This window comes from Lupinus angustifolius, chromosome LG08 (assembly GCF_001865875.1).
Source record: "Lupinus angustifolius cultivar Tanjil chromosome LG08, LupAngTanjil_v1.0, whole genome shotgun sequence".
Classification (NCBI taxonomy): domain Eukaryota; kingdom Viridiplantae; phylum Streptophyta; class Magnoliopsida; order Fabales; family Fabaceae; genus Lupinus; species Lupinus angustifolius.
Window position 1 is genome coordinate 7789068 of NC_032016.1, and position 15296 is coordinate 7804363.

The window sequence follows — 15296 nt, forward strand, 5'->3', positions numbered from 1 at the left end:
TACCAAACAATATAAAAATTCATTCAATTTCTCACCTATTTCTTTCTCTTTATATTTCCCACACATTTCTTTCTTCTTACTTTATTTCTCCAACAAAGAACGAGTTGCTTATATTATTATTATTATGTCAATTAACACTCAATTTTAAAAAAATAATAATAGAAATGAATAAATAATGCATAATATAACATGTGTATAAATATTAAAGTTCAATATATATTACACTTATAACATATTATCTTATGAAGAAAAAATGTATGCATCACTAATATGAGTTATATATATTTTTATTATTGACTTAATATAAATAAATAATAAATATTGTCCTATGTTTTAACTTTCAATTGTATATAAATGCGTAAATTCTTACCATAAGCTACAAAAGATGGTATAAAAACCGAATATAAGAGTGAGAAAAGTATAAATAAAATAGAAAGCAGAAAAGTAAGATTTTATTGTTAAGAAAGCGAACCCTAAGAAGTTCGATGGTGAGGCTGAGTGCTGATTTGATATGGAAAAGCCCTCATTTTTTCAATGCAATCAAAGACCGTGAGTTAGATCTCAGAGGTAACAAGATACCTGTAATCGAAAACTTGGGTGCTACCGAGGTATGCAATTTTATTTCTTCTTCTTTTTTTCATTTTCATTTTCATTTTTTGAATAAACTCATTGTTATTATTATTATTATATACTTATATTCCTCAATTTGAATTTATTGGTAATGCCTTTGTGCAGGACCAATTTGACACTGTTGATTTGTCTGACAATGAGATTGTCAAGCTGGAAAACTTACCTTACCTTAACCGGTTGGGTACTCTGCTCATAAATAATAACAGAATTACTAGAATTAATCCTAACATTGGAGGTACAATTTTAACTTTTAACTATATCTCGTAATTTTCGTTACATCACATTCGGCTAAGGTTCAATCCCTGAGAGCAACACTTGCTGGGAGGGACAACCATAGAGTGAGGGATAGTTGGATACCCTTGGTTAACACCGAAAAACATGGCATACTACTTTTTGTTTTATTTATAACTATAATCCACGGTGTGTTTTTGTGGCTTACTTTGTTATTTGTATTGCAGAGTTCTTGCCAAAATTACACACATTGGTTCTCACAAACAACAGGATTGTTAACCTTGTAGAAATTGATCCTTTAGCATCCCTTCCAAAGCTGCAATTCCTTAGTCTGCTAGACAACAACGTTACAAAGAAACCAAATTATAGGCTTTATGTTATTCACACGCTGAAGTCCCTTCGAGTTTTAGATTTCAAGAAAGTGAAAAGTAAGGTAAGGTTTTCTTTTTCACCACCTGTTTGTATCTTTTCCTTTGCCTGCTGTTTAAAACATGTAAGTTAGGATGTTCTGATAATATCTATGTTTAGTATAAGCACTTCGAACTGAACAGTGAACATGAATACTAATTGGAACTTTTACTGCATATAACGGGAGACTATGGGCTAATTTTTCATTAGGCTGCTGGAAAACTTGTTTCTTCGCTTAAGCTTTCATAGGCTGAATGACTTCAATTTCAAACCAGAAACTGGTTGCGAAGATTTTGTCTTATACTCATTATTGTGGATGCATGAGGGGTTTGTTTCTTTATAATACTAGCTTTTGAAATATTCATTAATGAGAATGATGATTTATTATTGGTTCTATTTCTTATTACTACTTTTGCATCCTCTTGAATATATATGGCCATCTTATGATAGTTTTTTGAATAATAATAGGAACGGTTGGAAGCCAAAAACTTGTTTGCTTCAAAAGAAGCTATAGAAGAAGTTCAAAAGGCACCAGTGAAAACATCTTCACCGGTTAAAACTCCAAATGTTTCAGAAGCTACCGAGGAACAACAGACGCCCAAAGTGGTTGCTCCTACACCTGAGCAAATTATTGCTATAAAGGTATGATGTTAACTGAAATTACCAGCCCATTTAGGGCTTATCTCATAGGTGAGACCATGTGACATGCATTTTATGTTCAATTCAGATTTATGATCAATGCACTCTCTGTTTTAAGCCTTTAAAATGTCTTAAAAGTTACAGTTGATGTGAAGATCACCTACTTGCCTTTAACCGGAAAACCCTCAAAAGATGCTCCAATCTAAATGGCCTCAACCAGTGATAACCAAAAAGCCAATAAAGGTTGCCACCATAGAAAAAGTAATCACCTTACGAAATAAATGGTCTACTATTTCTGAACTAGTACTTCTGATGCTGTCTACAAATATAGCAACATGTCATATGTATTAATCCCAATAAGTATTCAGCTTCTTGATCAATGTGCTTTAATTTAAGTTGTCGAATAAATAGGACTACAGAATTTTACATATTAATGTGAAAGAATAAGGCACCTGTCCTGCTCGGTTTCTTGTGTATACTGTCATGATTATTTGTGTAGTGTAATGTAGTGCTTCTGGTAATTAGATTAACATTAACCCAACTCTAAGATACATATTAGGAGCTCCAAAGTTAACTGCATTTTAGAGTGCCTTAATTTGACGTGGCTTATTTTTATGCTGTAAGCTAGAATTATACTGTAAGATGCTTGTGCTTGTGATTGTTGTTAGATTGGCCCATGGGATAAATTCTTTACTGGTTAATCGTTTTGTAATAAACCACCTTGCATGTTCAAGTGATATTATTTGAGATAAGTCTTATAAAATAAATTGCTGGAGCTAAGAAATCAACTCCATTCTGTATTCTAGCAAATAATCGCCTTCTTGAACTGTACCATCTCTTAAAGGCTTGTGCATCATGGTGCCTTCTGGTTACCTATGGTTTCACATGTTTCTGTTATGTGCAGGCTGCCATTGTGAATTCACAGACTCTTGAAGAAGTTGCAAGACTTGAAAAGGTGCTTGTTTTTTTAAATCCGGCAATCTCTTCTTGGATTTTAAATTTTGTTTTCCACACTTGTGCTTAACATAATATTGAAATTAGTCTGCATAAAATGATGATATGATTATTACTAAAGACCTGTTGTTACAGAGATGATTGATCTGATAGGCTCTGCAATAAAATTTCATCTCTCATTGTAGTTTAGAACACACTCAGTTTTCCATGCATTTTCTGGCTTAGAGTATGTAGACTGAATTGTTTGCCAAGTGGCGACGAATGGATTTGCTTTGCCATAAATTCAGGAATACCTCTTCAATTATCTGGCGGTGCTTTGGACATGATGGAAGGGAACTGTTGAGGTTCTTGCTACAATTTGGTGTATTGGGAGCCTTGTTATGATATCTTCTCTGGCTATTTTTTGTTGAGGATATCTTCTGACATAAAATACTCGCGTGTGTGACTAATTGAAATTTACTTTCCACTATAAAAAGATTGATATTAATGCAGTAAATTTAATTGGGGTACATTACCACAGGCACTGAAGTCTGGCCAGCTTCCTGAAGATTTAAAAGGCATAGCTGATAATATGGTGTTGGACAATGTTCCAGAAAAGCATGGGGACACGGTTCATGATGGCAAAGGTCAAGCAGATGATGAATCTAATGATACACAGGAGCAGAAGAATACTAATTCTACTCCAATGGAACAGGTATTAGTCCACTTTGTCATGTATCTGTGAAACTTCCTTTTTTGCATCTCATGACAAATCGTTAGTTCGTCCATGATACTTATTTATTCTGTTTGGCTTAGTTGCTGTAGTTATCTCTTATACTGTATGAGCACAACCATGAAACAGCTGCTGCCCAAGACATAACCATTGATTTATCATAAGTTTATCTTGCAGTTGTCTTGTAATGTATCAAAATGAACTCTAGCACCATTTCATATTACAATTTTAGTCAAACCAAGTTAAAATTTCAAGGGTTGTCGCCTACTCAATGAAGTACAAACCAAGTAAGAATGATGCATAATATCTTAAAGGGTTGTAGCCTACTTAATGAAGCACAAATCAAGGGTTGTTGGAATTTTTACAAAATATCTTCAAGGGGGAGAATGATGCATAATATATTAAGAAGTTTTATTTTATTTTAGGGATCCTATCTTCAAGGGGAAAATATTTTATTCCTAGGGATATAATCTAATATTTTGCAAGAATTTTGTTCCATTATATGATCAGAGTGAGGCTCGGTTAATTAAGCTACTGGACAAGAATGTATTTCTGAAGTTTAGCTCTTGCAGTTGCCTATGAATTGTATGCCCGGTTAAAAATAGTATAGCTGTTTGTGTTGTCTTATCTTTCTGTAGACCTGTTTATGTTTCCAACCACCATTATCCCATTTCTCATGCTAGGAAATTCTGTATCTTATGCTTCAATTTTCATTGCATATTTTGCAGGAGTAGAGTGAAGATTTTGAGAAGTCCTTAATGTTGGGTCCACAGTCAGAATCTTAGTAATTTTCCATGAAGTTTGATGTTCCTCCTTACATGTACCAAAGTTGAGAGTCTTATGTAGTGACCAATTGACAGTATTTCAGACTGTTTTTCTGTCTCTTGTCTAGTTGAGAACTGAGCTCATAATTCCCTTGATGGTGTAAAATTTGTCGCTGCATGAGCTTTTGGATGTGTCAAATTTGACTGTCTTTATAAATTATAACTCGTTAGGGGGTTTTAATCCCTGGCCGTAAATTTGTAGGCTTATGATAAACTATTTTACCTATGAAATTGTCCAGCGTGTGGCCAGTTATAAATGTGAGCTAAAACATTGATTAGATTAAAATCAAGTACCTTTAAAAGGACCTTACAACCATCATTGAATAGCAACAATTGTGTCTGGTGAGATGAAAATTATTCATGAGAGATCATCCCCAATTTAATTGTGAAAAACCAAAAATTCTCCTCATCACTCAAACTTCGAAGAGGAGAGATGCATGGGAGGCAAAGTTATGATTCTGAAGGTAACCATGAAAGGAAAATAAGCCATAGCTAAAGAGATATTAGAGTCCCACATATATGGAGATAAGAAAATTGCACGACTAAAATTACCAGAAATTTTAAAAATCCTTGAGTCGTCCAAACACAGAATTCTCTGATGAGGGATTTCAAATTATCTCCACTTGTACAATTCTCCCATACAATGCTCAATTCAAATGCTACCCAAGTTCAATTCTCTAGTCTACGATTGTAATAGAAGCAAACCACTACTTCACTCTATTAAAAGTGAAAATGGTGGCGAAATTTTGAGCAAAGACTAAAATCCAGTAAAAAAATATTTTCAATCACAAACAACCAGTCGCAGTGCTACTAAACTGATATCAGACACACAGGAGGTGCAGCAACATTGTTTTAAGAGAAATGATCAAAAACCAGGCGATGGAAACAATGACTCATGTCGTCCAATTAATTAACAGAAAGATCCCTACGCTTGTACCGAACCATCACTTTTCCTTTCACACCCACAACCATGGCATTCCAATCAATCTCAGGAAAAGGTGATATCAGCTCCAACTCAAAATTCCTCAGCAAATGACTCCAAATTGCCTTAATCTGCAGATATGCAAAGGGCTCCCCAAGGCATCCGTGTCGACCACCTCCAAATGAAATGTACGAGAATGCCCCGGCCACCTTGTCTTCTTCTCTGCCGACAGCAAACCTATCAGGATCATAACTGTCAGGATTCTTGTAAATATAAGGTAGCCGATTAGCAAAAGCAGGTGATGTGGCAACTATATGACCCTGTGGAATGTCAAATTCCTTTCCATCTCTTGTTGTGACACTAAAATCACTGTGTGAGCTTCGCAGCAGCATAATAAGTGGAGGGTGGAGTCTCAATGCTTCTTTTATGCACCGATACAGGACATCCATCTCAGCCAAAATATCATGATCAACCCTGTTCCCATGCTTTTCCATTAAATTCTTCTGCTCCTCCAACACAGCTGAGAGATACTTTTGGTGACTGAGGAGATATGCGCCAGTCCATGTAGAGGTAATTGAGCTAGTGTGCTGTCCTGCAAAAAGAGCAGCAATGAGCAACCCAGTGACTTCAGCTTCTGTTGTTGGGCGACCATCTTTGTATTTTGATTCAATGAAGCACTGCAACATGTCATCCTCTGATTTCCCAGTGCTTTTGCGAGAAGCTATAATTTTTGCAAAGATTTCAGCAAGCTTCTTACGTGCCTGATCACGGCGTCGGTGAGCAGGGATGGGCAAATATGGAAAGAGAACACTAATTGGAAGCATCCCATTGTCAAGGTCATGAAACAGAGCGGAAACATCATCAAAGAGCTTATCACGAACTTCTCTACCTAAGAGACATCTACTAGCAGTCAAGATAATCAGATGCTCAAGCTCATACTTCAAATCTACCTCACCACTAGATCCCCACTTTGAGAAGTAGTCCTGCAATATGTGTGCCAGAGAAAAAATGGTCCTGAATATCAATGTTGTGTAAAATTAAGAAACCAAATAATTTATTATTAACTAATTACTAATATACATGGAACAGCAAATAGGCTACAGTAGAAGACACTATTCCAAATACAATGACATTGGAAACAGCGGTGAGGTAGACAATTACCAACATGACACACAAATAAATAAAAGTTGCTATACTTGAATTAGATAATCCACAAAATAAATAGTGCACAAATCATAAAATAAGGAATCCAAGGAGAGGTCAATCCAAAAAAGATGAAAGTGCTATTGCAATTTGAGGGGTAAAATAGGAAGTGAAATTAGTTGGAAAAAATAAGCAATCCAAAAAAAAAACCCGCCATTAAAGAGAGGTAACTTTTTGCTTCCTTTTTCATAAATAAAAGCTGAGTCTATAATCCATCTCAATAGTCAAACAAACAAGGGCTCCAACTTTAAGTTTACTTTTGAAAAAATAAGCAAAAACTGCAATCTATAAGCTTTACCAAACAAGGGCTAAATGTGCTAGATTCAAAAGAAAGCAATAAGTTGCCACATAAACAAATGCTGTGCAGATTTAGAAAGGCCTTAACAAGTTCAACCTAAACAGTAAACACAATATCCTCCAGGTATGCAACTTCTGACACTATCAGTTTCATTACATGGTTTAAGTATTCTAAGTCATACTCACCAAAACATCAAACATAAAATGGACGTAAGAACTAGCATGAGCTTTTACTTCCTATTTGAAATGATTAAAACGTGCAAGTTGGTCTTTTTGAGCGTTTTTTTTCCTTCTTGACCAAAATAACTCGCATCACAAAATTTTAAGAGTTAACAATAACAACAATTAAATACAACAACTTCTCTAAATTGGACGACACATAAACAGCATTAAGGCAATAACAACAAACAAGGCCTTTTAAATAGAGTCGACTAAAGGGATCAAATGTCATCGTTGTGTTGCTGCATAAACAATATCTTCAAAAGGGCCATGTTTTCTTAAGATAGAGAATATAAAGTGTCAAATTTTACGACATAAACTGTGTCTTCGCAAACTACTTGTATCAGTCCTATTTACTATCTTCCAAGTGTAATTAAGCATGATCCTCTCCAACTTTGACGCCAAACATGAATTAACAAATCAACTAAAAAATGAAGCAAAAACAAAGAACCATTAACAAAATTCCACAATCAAAAAGCTTATATTCAATCATTTACACAAAAACCAAAGAGATAGAGATCCTCATCACCTCAGCTTCTGTAACCATCTGATCTACATAACCTTTAAGTTTAGTAACTCTGAGAGACTCAGTGAAGAACCGAAACTGTTCCTGTCGCACTGAATAATCAACATCAAACACAACTCCAGGTCCAAACGTAGGAACATTGAACTGATAAACCTCTTGCTGACTAAGATCAGATTCAGATGCTTTAAAAAAATGAGGAGAAACTTCAGGTCCAATCAAGAACGTAATGTTCTTATGGAATATTTTCAAAGTGAAAACAGTTCCAAGCTTAGGGAATTCATCGCGAAGCAACACGATCGGTCCTTTCAAGAACCTGAATAAACCGCCGATGATCGGTAACGATTTCACGACAGGAGGAAGACGTTTGGTAGATTTAGGTATGAGAAAAGCGTAAATGAGTTTAGCGACGAAAAGTGTTGCGACGAAAAGAAGAGCGGTGTTGAAAAATTTGCCGTCGAAATCCATGGATAAGGTGAGATCTGGAAAATGGAAAGATTAAGAGAAAAGAGATGAGAGTTTGAAAATGTGAGATTGGAATGAAGGAACTTACTGAGAAGAGAGAAGAGAAGAGGTTCGAGAATGTTGGTGTTCTTTCAGATGAAGAATTAGAAAGTGGCGCAATCACAGTTATTCACCAACATCAATGAATGGATCAGATTCTGAAACACCTTTTATAATCGCATTACCCAAACCCCAATATCACTATGGCTACTTATTCCAAGTAGATAATTAGGCAGTTTATGTCAGAAAAAACTAACCCAAAATCTATATTATGCACTGTTGCTTTTTTTTTAAAAGTTAATGATTAAATATATAAGAAAAAAGTAACCAAAAAATTAATTTATTAGGTAAAAGAGTCTGGTAAATATTTTATTGATTTTTACGTTTGATTCCTATTATTTCTAAATCATTTTGCTGTATGTTCTCTTCATTTTACATTGCTGCTAAAGAAATAACAGATTGATCTTCACCTATGTTTTTAAAGTATTATTTCATATAGGTTTTATATTTTAGTCTATTCATATTTACTTCTAGGTTAAATAAATAACAAATACACTAGTTTCATTTGATCTGGATATAAGTTCTTACAAATAGATTCCTTTAATCAATATTGTGTAGTAGATAATAAATAAAAATATAGTAGATAGATTTGTAAAGAGTAAAGATACATTTTAGTTCATAAATATTTTGGTGGCTTTTAAAGTTTATAAAAGAGTTTAAAATCTATATATCGCCAGTGTGAATTTTTTTACATTGTTAATATATCATCTATCATTAATTTGTATTAATTTTATTTCATAGTTAATAATGATTAACATATGAATGGTAAAGATTTACTAACAATATAAAAAATATTTTACTGTATATATATAGGGGTTTGCTAATATGAGGAAGATGTTTTTTCAGTTAAGTAGATGTTAGCAATGTGTACCAAAAGATTTGGACTAAAAAACCTTCTATGGCATTGTTGAAAGATGTTTAAATGAAAGAGGCATTTTTGTAAATTAACTTTCTCTCATCCCACACACCTAAACTTCAATCATCCTCCTCAGTTCACTAATTCTAAAAGAACCACTCCATATCTTGATGCAAAGGATAAAAAACACGTAAGTTTAGAATTGCAAACAAAACTATATTATGCTTTTCAAAATGTTACTCTATCATTTAAATGAGTGGAAGGTTGTTGTTGAAATAAAGTCAAGGAAAGTATATTATTCCAGTAGTGATGTATCTTATATGTCTTCACCGGAAGAGAATTGGTAAGAAATGGTATGAACTATGCAAAAATTGTACAATGACAATTATAATATTAATGATAACAAGTACCTTTGTATTCCACAAACACCGTATCTCTCTTTTATTTATCAGCATGCTATGTATAAGCAGCAATAGAAGAAGCATGCAAGTCCCTAATTATTAGTCCAGTATATGGCCTTACACAGTTGTATTCCAGAATATTTAGTAACAGCCAAATGAATTGCACTCTAACATAATCATAGTTTCGAATAAACGGGTTTGCGTTTCTGAATATGAGCTGCCACTGCTTCAGTTAAGTCACCGGAAAACAATCTGGCAGCATTCATGGTTGCAACATAATCCAACCCTTGATCCACAGTTAAGTCCCTACTTTTAAGCAACACTGTTTTTGTCCCAACAACTGCAAGGGGAGATTTTGCAGCAATTGCTGTCAAGTGTAAAAACCACAAGTCAGAATTATAACAAATAAGGACAGAATGAGAAAAGAAGAGGAAGGGGAGGAACAGAGTGGAGGAAGAACTAGCAAGGGAAGACAATCTTATAGACATTTAATCCATATAGATCTCTACCCATAATGATATAATGAAAGAAAATGCATTTCAGTAGTGTGCAGAAAAAATCAGTCACAGGCATAAATAAGGCAAATAGTAGGGACTAATGGTAGCAACAATAAAATGACAATTGCATTTACATGGTAAAGTTAAAGTAAATAGAGTAAAAGAGTGTATGATGAGTGGGAAGAATCAATTGCATTTACATCAGTTGATATTGTTTGGTAGCGTTTGGTTGGGAGGCAGACCTTAAGGGTCTGTTAATGTGTTGTATTTTGAAGGCAAAGGAATGGAAAACTTGAGAGTCAAGTCACGAGTGTATTTCTTGGCTTCCCAATCATACCCTTCTCTTCATTATCCTCCAAAAAACAACTTGCAAATACACCCTAACATAATAGAGTGTCTTGTTCTTTTGGTTCCACTAAAAGAAGTATGATTTGTCACTGTTAGGCTACCATTTGGTTTGCAAACAAAACAAAACATAATAACATTGTGTCCGATTTTGTTATCTTTGGTTACTCTAGCCGTGGAACCAAAAATGTCTTACTTCTTAATCCCTACTCTCCTATTCAATTCATGAATCAGGGGTGTTCGACAATACCACCCAAGTGACCAAAAATAAGCTAGCTGTTAATGTTTGGTACAGAATAATCTACAAGGTTTTAAGCCCCTATTTAAGTTAATTGATGCAACTAATGTCACTTTACACCTATCCGCTAGTTTATCAACTAATATCATTTCAATCAACTAGCTAATTAGTTTTCAACTTCCAAACAAAGCCTATATAAATTATAGATCATAAAACATAACTTATATGTTGTTCAGTCTCATTTTATCACATCTACCAAAATTCATCCAATGAAACTGAAAATTGAATTAACTAACCCTGTGCTACATTCCATACAGCCTTATTAAGCTCATCTTTCGAATCGAAAGCGCGAGAAACCAGACCCAATTCCTTAGCCTCCAAACCATTAAACCTCCTAGCAGTCAAAGCCAACTCCATAGCATTACCAAACCCTACAATACTCGGCAACCTCTGAAGACTTCCAAGATCAGCCGCAAGTGCCAAATCCACCTCTTTCACTGAAAAGAAAGCATCCTTACTACAATACCTAATATCACAAGCGGTTATAATATCAATCGCACCACCAATACACGCTCCTTGAATACTAGCAATCACAGGCTTCCGGCACCGTTCGAGAGCGGTGATGGAATCTTGCATAGCGAGGATATTTCGGCGGAGACTCTCGCCGGAGGGGGCGTCGGTGGCGGTGGAATTCAAAGCGGAGAGTTCGATGCCGGAACAGAAGTGGTCTCCGACGGCGGTTAAGATGATGACGCTGACGTCAGGGTTGTGATCGAGTGCGTTAAGGGCTTTGGGGAACTCGGAGAAGAAATCACGAGTAAGAGCATTGCGTTGTTTGGGATTGTTGAGGTAAAGGTAGAATACACCTGAATTTGGGGTTTTCTGCTCAATTATTAGGGTTTTGTAATTCTCTGCCATTGTCAACAATAATTTTGGGTGATTATGATTGAGGAATCAAAAGTTACGTGAATATAAGATAGCTCTGGGTATAGATAATGACGAAAGAGACAAGAACACCACTTTATAATCATAAATAAATAGAGGAAATTACAATGACATCCCTGAGTTTTAGTGAAATTGCACAAACTATCCTTCACTATTTTACACCTACACAAACCTCCCCTAATTTTTATACTTTCATTACATTGACCCCCTACGTAAGAAATAAGTATAATATTTTAAACAAAAAATGTGATAAACGCAATTGAGTTAAACAAAACAAGATATATTGGTCAGTGTAATGAAAGTAAGTATAAAAACTAAGGGAAGTTTGTGTAAGTGTAAAAAAGTGAGGGATAATTTGTGTAATTTCACTAAAACTCACGAGTGTTAGTGAAATTTATTCTAATAAATAAATAATGATTATAAATTAATAAAAAAGTAATTAGACATTAATAAAAAATAATAAGATATTAAAAAAGGTCCTACCGGGAGTCGAACCCAGGTCGCTGGATTCAAAGTCCAGAGTGCTAACCACTACACCATAGAACCATTTTTGAATATTTCGTTCATTTTTAAACTAGATATTACGAGGCTATCCGGTGTGGTGGGTTATGACTTAAGAGCCCGGCTTATAATAGAAAGTGTTAATGGTCTAAAAGTAGTTACTATATTGTTTCAAAGGTGATATATATTTTTATTTTAAATGTTAGTGAATATCCTATTTAATCATGAAATTTGGACAACTTTGAAAAATGGCAACTAGAAATAAGAAGAGAGAAAACCATGGACTCTACTTTCTTTTTATAAGAGGAATGTTTACATGTTGAAGTATAAATTTGAGACTAAAATAACATTGTTGTTGCAGACAGAAATCAAATAGATTAATAAATGTTCCCTTCTCAAGGACAATACTAATCATTGTGGTGCAACTTTGAGCTTCTTATAAGGACAATTTGAGGGCATGAATTGCATGTTAATTATTACACTATAACATCTATGTATTATCACCGTAAATATTTATATATACGTAGTATATGTTAAGGCCCAGATTGTTGAGAGACCCAAAAGGGCTACACAAAAGCCCTCCTGGATGATAGACTATGTAGAGGATTAGAACTCCTCTAAAAATATCTTTCCTTTTGTGTTGCTAGGATCTGGCCAGTTGTAAGGTCTAGATCTTTTATTATTTCTGTTTTTGCCTTTATTAAGATAACATGAATGAGGAATGAGTATGAAGAATTTCCAGATTATTTTATTGTTATTTCCAATTCCTTAGTTATTTTCTACTGTTATTCTCTAACAAATCCAAATTCCTAACATTTTGGTGCTTTCATTTCTTCTCTAATGCCTCCCAAATCCACTCACAAAGAACCAGATGAATCCATCACTCAATTGCTCATTGAGCAACTAAAGGAAAATCAAGAACAGCAAGATGCAAGACACGCTGCCATCACTACTGTTCTCCACACAATTACAGAAAAACTCACTGAATGTCGTATTCTACCTCCTATACCACCTGATCCCCCTCATGGTTCCCCCTTTCAAGCATCTTCTTCTCAGCTACACAATACCCCACAACAGCCCCAACCTCAACCCCAACCTCACGTCCCTTTCCCCCCATTCCCTACACCCAACATTAACTCACCACCACCTTACCCACAGACTACAATTCCTTTCCCAACCCAGTCCCACCTTCCCTCACAACCACGCCCCCCTAAACTTCAACTTATACCATTTGATGGATCTGATCCTCTTAGCTGGATTTTTCAGGCAGAACAGTTTTTTCATTTCTATATGGTGCCCCTTGACCAGCGCCTTACTATGATTGCTTTTTACATGCAAGGAGATGCTCTAATTGGTTCCAATGGATGTTTCACAATTCTCAACTCACAGATTGGAATTCATTTACTCGTGCTTTGGAAATTCGCTTTGGACCATCTACATATACCAATCATCAAGCCGAACTGTTTAAACTTAAACAAATGGGCACGGTGGCAGACTATCAACATAGATTCGAGAAGCTGTGTAACAGAATCTGGGGTTTATCACCTGAGGTAATATTAAATTGTTTTATCTCTGGCCTTTCTAATGAGATTCACCGCGAATTGGCTATATTGCACCCTCGGTCCATTTCTGAAGCCTTGGGTTTGGCAAAACTGGTGGAGGCAAAGTTACTGGATGTGGGTCAATCTTATAGACATTTAATCCATATAGATCTCTACCCATAATGATATAATGAAAGAAAATGCATTTCAGTAGTGTGCAGAAAAAATCAGTCACAGGCATAAATAAGGCAAATAGTAGGGACTAATGGTAGCAACAATAAAATGACAATTGCATTTACATGGTAAAGTTAAAGTAAATAGAGTAAAAGAGTGTATGATGAGTGGGAAGAATCAATTGCATTTACATCAGTTGATATTGTTTGGTAGCGTTTGGTTGGGAGGCAGACCTTAAGGGTCTGTTAATGTGTTGTATTTTGAAGGCAAAGGAATGGAAAACTTGAGAGTCAAGTCACGAGTGTATTTCTTGGCTTCCCAATCATACCCTTCTCTTCATTATCCTCCAAAAAACAACTTGCAAATACACCCTAACATAATAGAGTGTCTTGTTCTTTTGGTTCCACTAAAAGAAGTATGATTTGTCACTGTTAGGCTACCATTTGGTTTGCAAACAAAACAAAACATAATAACATTGTGTCCGATTTTGTTATCTTTGGTTACTCTAGCCGTGGAACCAAAAATGTCTTACTTCTTAATCCCTACTCTCCTATTCAATTCATGAATCAGGGGTGTTCGACAATACCACCCAAGTGACCAAAAATAAGCTAGCTGTTAATGTTTGGTACAGAATAATCTACAAGGTTTTAAGCCCCTATTTAAGTTAATTGATGCAACTAATGTCACTTTACACCTATCCGCTAGTTTATCAACTAATATCATTTCAATCAACTAGCTAATTAGTTTTCAACTTCCAAACAAAGCCTATATAAATTATAGATCATAAAACATAACTTATATGTTGTTCAGTCTCATTTTATCACATCTACCAAAATTCATCCAATGAAACTGAAAATTGAATTAACTAACCCTGTGCTACATTCCATACAGCCTTATTAAGCTCATCTTTCGAATCGAAAGCGCGAGAAACCAGACCCAATTCCTTAGCCTCCAAACCATTAAACCTCCTAGCAGTCAAAGCCAACTCCATAGCATTACCAAACCCTACAATACTCGGCAACCTCTGAAGACTTCCAAGATCAGCCGCAAGTGCCAAATCCACCTCTTTCACTGAAAAGAAAGCATCCTTACTACAATACCTAATATCACAAGCGGTTATAATATCAATCGCACCACCAATACACGCTCCTTGAATACTAGCAATCACAGGCTTCCGGCACCGTTCGAGAGCGGTGATGGAATCTTGCATAGCGAGGATATTTCGGCGGAGACTCTCGCCGGAGGGGGCGTCGGTGGCGGTGGAATTCAAAGCGGAGAGTTCGATGCCGGAACAGAAGTGGTCTCCGACGGCGGTTAAGATGATGACGCTGACGTCAGGGTTGTGATCGAGTGCGTTAAGGGCTTTGGGGAACTCGGAGAAGAAATCACGAGTAAGAGCATTGCGTTGTTTGGGATTGTTGAGGTAAAGGTAGAATACACCTGAATTTGGGGTTTTCTGCTCAATTATTAGGGTTTTGTAATTCTCTGCCATTGTCAACAATAATTTTGGGTGATTATGATTGAGGAATCAAAAGTTACGTGAATATAAGATAGCTCTGGGTATAGATAATGACGAAAGAGACAAGAACACCACTTTATAATCATAAATAAATAGAGGAAATTACAATGACATCCCTGAGTTTTAGTGAAATTGCACAAACTATCCTTCACT

At 35.5% G+C, this 15296-nt stretch overlaps 3 protein-coding genes and 1 non-coding gene across 5 annotated transcripts; 1 reads left to right on the top strand and 3 right to left on the bottom strand.

The window, feature by feature from the left end:
• On the top strand, positions 417-4540 carry LOC109354456 (U2 small nuclear ribonucleoprotein A'-like). Its single transcript, XM_019596961.1, has 7 exons — positions 417-608; positions 736-865; positions 1089-1294; positions 1738-1911; positions 2813-2863; positions 3383-3556; positions 4303-4540. The coding sequence occupies exons 1-7, from the start codon at positions 486-488 to the stop codon at positions 4306-4308; spliced, it is 864 nt and encodes a 287-aa protein (XP_019452506.1). The 5' UTR covers positions 417-485; the 3' UTR covers positions 4309-4540.
• Positions 4961-8234, bottom strand: LOC109354455 (obtusifoliol 14-alpha demethylase). The gene is made up of 3 exons (XM_019596960.1): positions 8116-8234; positions 7569-8044; positions 4961-6303 (listed from the first exon to the last, which is right to left on the bottom strand). Exons 2-3 carry the CDS (start codon positions 8028-8030, stop codon positions 5305-5307), a joined length of 1461 nt encoding a protein of 486 aa, XP_019452505.1. The 5' UTR covers positions 8031-8044; positions 8116-8234; the 3' UTR covers positions 4961-5304.
• LOC109354784 (delta(3,5)-Delta(2,4)-dienoyl-CoA isomerase, peroxisomal) lies at positions 9376-15189 on the bottom strand. 2 transcript variants are annotated; one of them, XM_019597507.1, is made up of 2 exons: positions 14495-15189; positions 9376-9750 (listed from the first exon to the last, which is right to left on the bottom strand). In XM_019597507.1, the coding sequence occupies exons 1-2, from the start codon at positions 15114-15116 to the stop codon at positions 9560-9562; spliced, it is 813 nt and encodes a 270-aa protein (XP_019453052.1). In that variant the 5' UTR covers positions 15117-15189; the 3' UTR covers positions 9376-9559. The 2 variants fall into 2 exon arrangements, with proteins under 2 accessions (XP_019453052.1, XP_019453051.1); XM_019597506.1 differs by lacking the exon at positions 14495-15189 and adding an exon at positions 10760-11450.
• Positions 11883-11954, bottom strand: TRNAQ-UUG. The gene has a single exon. It is a non-coding gene; the product is annotated as a tRNA-Gln (tRNA).

Bases quoted from the DNA above. Each gene is read 5' to 3' on its own strand.
- LOC109354456 (XM_019596961.1), top strand. From the start codon at position 486: ATGGTGAGGCTGAGTGCTGATTTGATATGGAAAAGCCCTCATTTTTTC. The intron at 609-735 runs GTATGCAATTTT...GCCTTTGTGCAG, and splicing joins AAAACTTGGGTGCTACCGAG to GACCAATTTGACACTGTTGA. The intron at 866-1,088 runs GTACAATTTTAA...TTTGTATTGCAG, and splicing joins AATTAATCCTAACATTGGAG to AGTTCTTGCCAAAATTACAC.
- LOC109354455 (XM_019596960.1), bottom strand. From the start codon at position 8,030: ATGGATTTCGACGGCAAATTTTTCAACACCGCTCTTCTTTTCGTCGCA. The intron at 6,304-7,568 runs GTGATGAGGATC...CACATATTGCAG, and splicing joins AGATGGTTACAGAAGCTGAG to GACTACTTCTCAAAGTGGGG.
- LOC109354784 (XM_019597507.1), bottom strand. From the start codon at position 15,116: ATGGCAGAGAATTACAAAACCCTAATAATTGAGCAGAAAACCCCAAAT. The intron at 9,751-14,494 runs GTTAGTTAATTC...TACACTTGACAG, and splicing joins TGTATGGAATGTAGCACAGG to CAATTGCTGCAAAATCTCCC.